The following is a 6,315-nucleotide window of genomic DNA, read 5'->3' on the forward strand; positions in this document are numbered from 1 at the left end:
AGCATTCCAATCCCCCATGATGATAAGGACATCATTTTTGGGTGTTAATTCTATAAGGTGCTGTAGGGCTTCATAGAACCGGTCAATTTCATCCTCTTCAGCACCAGTGGTTGGGGCATAGATTTGGACTACTGTGATATTGAATGGTTTGCCTTGGATTCGAATTGAGATCATTCTGTCATTTTGGGGATTGTATCCCTGTATTGCTTTTCCTATTCTTTTATTGACTATAAAGGCTACTCCATTTCTTCTGAGGGATTCTTGCCCGCAATAGTATACCTGATGGTCATCTGAGTTAAATTCACCCATTCCTGTCCATTTTAGTTCGCTGATTCCTAAGATGTCGATGTTCAGTCTTGTCATCTCTTGTTTGACTACGTCTAGCTTGCCTTGATTCAATGAAGCTATGAGCTATGCCATGCAGGGCCACCCAAGACGGACAGGTCATAGTAGAGAGTTCTGACAAAATGTGATCCACTGGAGAAGGAAATGGCAAACCACTCCAGTATCTTTGCCATGAAAACCCCATGGGGTTTTTTTTAGGAGGGGCTAAACCAGAACCTCTTTAAGAGGTAAAGAAACAACACCCTCACTCAAAGGAAAATTAACAACCACCTGAACCCAGTCACACCACACTGCTATAGCAAGCTTGGACAGGCACAGATCTAGAGAGCAGGTGATCAAAATCACGAGACTGTTGTGAGACTGTGAGTCACTTCCTCAGGTCCAAGTCCAAATCATTCTCAAATAACCAGGCAAGAATCCTCTGTAAGCATTTCCCCTGTATCTGACACAAGACCAGTGTCCAGTTGGAAACAAATCTCAATAATTTTATTCAACAAATGCTGCACAATTTCCTTTGCAGACCTCTTATAATGTTTTTGTGACCTCAAAAAACTAAGAGTCCACCCCAAAAATGATTTACCAGGACGGTCTGTGTAATCTGCGTAATCTGAAATAGACCTCGGAAGATAGGACAATCTGTTGATACAGCAATAGCACAGAAGTACACAATTGACCAGTGGAACGACTTAGCTCTAGAAGCTGTGGGTGCTCCAACACTGGAGGTTTTTAAGAAGAGACTGGAGAATTATTTATCGGAAATGGCAGATAAATTGAGTGAGAGATTGGATTTAAAAACTTCTAAGATCTCTTTCAACTATGTTATTCTGTTCTGTTTTGTTTTACGCATACTTCAGTGCCCTTAGCATCACAAGCTAGGTTTTAATAGCAGATCTAATCCATGCTTGATCTACTTCATCTTTTGTTGAGCATGAAGTATCCTGTAGATTCTCATTTTCTTCAACTCATCTGTAAAGTGTGGTTCCCCAAAAGGACATAGAAAGCATAGGTACTATTGGATCCAAGGCCTCTATCTAACATTCCTTTTGTTCATTTCAGGAATTCTTTATAAGATGTTCATTGTGGCATTAACCAGTTTTATGTATACCATTTCGTGAAATCTTCCAGTATCGGAGTTGGAACTGGAATCAATGAAGTGTAGCAAATCAGCTCCATATATAAATAAAACTAATTGACTATCTGTTCAGTTTTGCAGAGAAACAAAATCTATCAGATTAAAGTAGAACACAGAAGAATAAAGGACAATTAGCCAATGGAACAGCTTGCCTTCAGAGGTTGTGGGTGCTTTATCACTGGAGGTTTTTAAGAAGAGACTGGACAGCCACCTGTCTGAAATGGTATAGGATCTCCTGCTTAAGCAGGGGGTTGGACTAGAAGAGCTTCAAGATCCCTCCCAGCTCTATTTTGATTGATAAAGTAAAACAGAAAAAAAAATACCTGACATGTTTGACATTTTTCCCTCAGAACATGGATCGCAATCATAGCAGCAAAATTTTTGGCCTTCTTTCTTTTTCTTCTGATAGCCAGCAGGACAGGGATTATTACACACTGAATGGGGCAAGACCTGTTGATAAACCAGGATATAAACCAGGATTTGTTGATGTAACAATAAATGAAAAATCACCATCATAAGCATGTCAATCCCTTTAATCAAGGGATTAAAGTTAGCATTTTCCTTTCTAGTTCATGGACTTTTGAGTTTTCTTTTCCACCCATGACAGGAGGAATCAGTTATTTATTTTCTACAATATTGTTCATACAACTAAATCCAAAAGTTTGTTTTCTCAGCCCCAATGAAGCCAGGATGTACAACATTTGTCAGGTCACTGATCCTCAAACTTCTTATAACCTGTCAAAGGTGGATGGGAGCATTTTTTATTTTCTGCTCAATTATTTTTAAATGTCTGTGATTCAATTATTCCTGAGTTTTATTCCATTGTTTTCTTGCACCTGTGGTTACAGCAAACTCCCCATCTTCCCCCACCAAAAAAAAAATCCCTTAATTTTTTTTCCTATGCCAGCAGAAAAGCAGGCATAGATGGAGTAGCGAGTAGTTAATTTTAATTGATTAAAGGATATGAAAGCAGGCTGTACAATCAAACTCATTGCTGATCTCCAAATCTTTCATCCAAAATAATAAAATAATTCAAAAATCCAAACCTGCTTGAAATCTTTGTGCCACACAATTAAATCTTCATGAATCACAAATTCATTCCCTTCAAGAGCTTTGGGATCAATTTTTCCAATTTTCACTTTACGGTAGGAGTTGTTTGGAAACATGACCACATTTGTAATATCAAATCCAGAAAGCACTTCTCCATTTTGGCTGATGGACACAGTTTCTCCAAGTGAATTATTGAATGAAAGACCTTGAAGGAACCAATGAAGCTAAATAACAAGGAGGGGAACGAAAGAGATAAAATAAAGGAAGGTTACTAGGTTAACGAGGCAGCAGGACACTCTTCAGATCACCAGCCATCACACGGCTGCATCATACTTCTAAAAACCCATGCTAATTGACAAATCGGGTCTTAACACTCTTTCAAAAATCAGAAAAGTGGGGGTTTGCTCAATGGTGGGATTCAAATAATTTAACAACTGGTTCTCTGTGGAGATCCTGCAAGTGGAAGAGTGGAGGCAGGGATGGGGCTTCTGCTCTCCTCTCGGGTTCCATCTCCACCTTTTAGCCCCGCCCCTTGGCATCCTCCTCTCCTTTCCCCTCCCTTCCCTCCCTTGCCTTTCCAGCTGGGACTCCCTTTTCCTCAGCTGAGCATCCACATTGGGGTTCCTCTGCCCATGAAAAGAGTGCCCTGCTGTGCCCGGGCAGGGCTGCTTCCTGGTCCAGCATCGGGGTGGAAACTGAAGCTCCATGATGTCCGCCAAAGAGTCACGGAGGGAATTGCAAGGATTGAAGTGTTTCCCGCAGGCTGGAGAAGAGGGTAGGGAGGGGATGCAAACCCTGAAGAAGAGCCCCTCCAGGGGAAAGGCAGGAACCACCCCAGATGGTCTGGGGTCCCTCTGTGGTTGAGATAGGATGGAAAGAAAAGCAGGGCAGGGTCTTCCATGCAGCCGAGATTGGGGGAGCCCCAGGGGAATGAACGGGAAGAAACCCTGAGGGGATCCCTTCAGATCCCTTCAGATCCTTAAAGTGCAGCTGCACAGGTGACCAGCAGGGAACAAACAGAGGGGCCACCTCAGTGAATCCCTGGAGGGAAGAAGTCAGAAAGAGCCGGGGGCAACGGGAATCTCCTGAAGTCTCCTACCCCCCCCTTTCCCATACCAGGAGGGTTCTTCTTTGGCCAGAATGGGACTTTTCTCCTCCACCTCCCTCTTCACCCCTGTCCTCCAGCCACAGCCAATGGACAGCAGACTCAACAGAAGCTCTGCTGGCCTTTCTCCAATGCCAATGGACCTGCAGCCAGGCTCATAATCAGTTCGCCGAACTCAACAAAAAAATAGGTATCAGTTCTGCTGAACCAGTGTGAACCGGCTGAATCCCACCACTGGATTTGCCTCACCTCACCTGCATTTACAACCCATCCAATAGACTGGAAGGGAAATAGTTCTGCTCTCCTCTCCCTCAAAGGCAAAGAAACCGTGGCAGAAAGGAGACAGATCTTTGCAAAGTAAGTGAATCTGGCACAGCAGGATCAGAGTGGGGAAAAATGACATATCTTTGCTCCATCACTAGCCTCCCCCCCATGGCCTTCCCCACTCTGAGATACCGCCTGTGCATTTCACTACCCACACATTTGATTAAAGTTCAAGGTTTGCAATTCGCTCCTATGAATCCTCATGTTACGAATGGAAATGGCAAGCTCCATTATATTCGTAACTCAAGGACTATCTGTATACCTTTACATGGTACTAATCTGCTCATGGCAATGAAGGTATTTTATTTATAGGTTATTACCTTCCAGGTGCCTTGATCTTGAAGTTCATCCCTTCTGCTTTCTGTTACTCTTTTGTATTTAGATCTATGTAAGTTCATGCCATGAACAGCATGTGCTACAGCATAGACTGCATTGTAGATACTGTAGCTGTGGCCAGTCATTTCAAATAAATGTGCAGGAAGCTTTTTCAGATCTTCCCTCCCAGTACATGCTTCACCACTTTCCATTGGTTTAGTGCTGTCTGAAAAGACACAATCAAAGCCTTGCTCCCAAAACTCCTTGAACAAACTAGCTCGTTGCATCTGTAATGGTTTGAGGGCCCAAAGGAATTTGTTCAACCCCAGCAGTTCATTGGAGTGAATACCAAAGGATATTGCTCCATCGAACAATTGCAAATCTGAGGGTTGATGAAGACTTGTTAGGGTTAAATCTATTTGAGCAGCGAGAATCCACATTTTTCCAAGGATTATGTCTGTAAATCTCAGGAACAGAAACAAAAGCATCACGGTGCTGCTTTCCCCATAGAAGATGAAAGTATTGACTACGGTATTACTCAAATAAACATGTATCCTACTCACTACAGTACCATGTAACATAGAAAAAAAAGCTTGTTTGGGAATTCTCTCCAGAAAAGCAGAGCAAATCCTGTTCTCAGAAAGAAGAGTCTCTAGGACTTGAAGGAAATTGTCTCCACTGTCATCATCCAGAATTAAAAGGCCAATCCATGTCCATCCAAAATGCTTCAGCAAATTAATAATTCCCACAATCTGAAGGGTTTCATCAGGGGCCATGCGGTAAAAGGAAGCAGCCATCTTCGTTCCATGCTTGTTTGGGGCAAATGAGCCATAGGCGAGCTAAAATAAAATGTGCAGTTCATTGTTTATGGTTAAAATGTATCCCTTATTTATTTCTTAAATTTATCTATTGTCTTTTCTTCAGGAACTCAAGGGGACACTCAAAGCAACACCATAGGTTTGACTGAGAATGAAGATGAGTCAAAGAAGCTGAGAGAATGTGAAGGAAAATTCTTACAGGAATTGGGTATGTTTAGTCTATTGAAAATAAGGACTAGGGGAGGCATGATAGCAGTTTTCCAATATTTCAGGGGTTCCTACAGAGACAAGTGGGTCAAACTATTTTCCAAAGGGCCAAAAGGCAAGACAAGAAACAATGGATGAAAACCAATCAAGGAGAAAAGCAACCTAGAAATAAGGAGAAATTTCCTGACAGTGAGAACAATTAACTAGTGGAACAACCTGCCTCCAGACATTTTGGGTGCTCCATCAGTAGAGGCTTTCAAAAAGAGACTGGACAACCACTTGTCTGAAATGGCATAGGGTCTCCTACTTGAGCAAGGGGTTGGGCTAGAAGTCCTCCAAGGTCCCTTCCAACTCTGTTATTCTATGCTCTATGTTCTAAAATAGTGGCATGGCACAGTGGTGGCTAAGTTGGGAAAAGGAGGAAGAGAAGTAAAGTTAAAATAAAGCTAAAGAAATGAAGGAATAAGAGAAGGAGAAGCAATAGGATGAGATGATGGCAGTGATGGTGATGGCGATGGCATTGCTGCAGCATGGTGGCTAAAAGGCAAGAAAGAGGAGATGAAAGATGAGGAGAAATTAAAGTAATGGAAGGAGAAAGAGAAAGGGGGAGGAGAAGGTGAATTTACTATTTTTCTGTACTCTTTAACATTAACTGATTTGAGTTTTTTTGTTTCTTTTTTCTTCTTCACTGTATGGATTACAAACTGTACCTTGATTGCCTTCACTATACAATATTTAAATTCTCCTTCAACATTAGCCACAAGAGGAAGAAAAAGACCACCTTTTAAGTATTATTTCAACACTAATCACAAGAGGGAACTGTTGTGTTCTTTGTATTCCCCCCCCTTAATCCCCTATGCATATCCTGATCACCCATTAAGGGTGACTGCCCTTCACCATTGATCGCCCATTAAGGGTGATTGCCCTTCACCATTGATCGCCCATTAAGGGTGATTGCCCTTCTCCATCTGCATACAGTTTCATGCCCGTTGCTGGTTGGCTAACTAGCAACAGGGTCT

The 6,315-nt window shown here is 42.2% G+C and overlaps 1 protein-coding gene across 1 annotated transcript in view; it reads right to left on the reverse strand.

Annotated features, from left to right (window-relative positions):
• Window positions 1-5,047, reverse strand: part of LOC114923404 (vomeronasal type-2 receptor 26-like) — a 12,410-nt gene extending 7,363 nt beyond the window's left edge. The window contains exons 1-3 of the mRNA XM_029286324.1: window positions 4,277-5,047; window positions 2,524-2,751; window positions 1,801-1,927 (exon numbers count right to left, since the gene is read on the reverse strand). Of these exons, the coding sequence (XP_029142157.1) occupies window positions 1,801-1,927; window positions 2,524-2,751; window positions 4,277-5,047 (1,126 nt within the window). The remainder of the gene's footprint in view (window positions 1-1,800; window positions 1,928-2,523; window positions 2,752-4,276) is intronic.
• Between the last annotated feature and the right edge of the window lie 1,268 nt (window positions 5,048-6,315).

This window comes from Protobothrops mucrosquamatus, unplaced genomic scaffold (assembly GCF_001527695.2).
Source record: "Protobothrops mucrosquamatus isolate PMUCROS unplaced genomic scaffold, P.Mucros_1.0 scaffold3315, whole genome shotgun sequence".
Lineage (NCBI taxonomy): Eukaryota > Metazoa > Chordata > Lepidosauria > Squamata > Viperidae > Protobothrops > Protobothrops mucrosquamatus.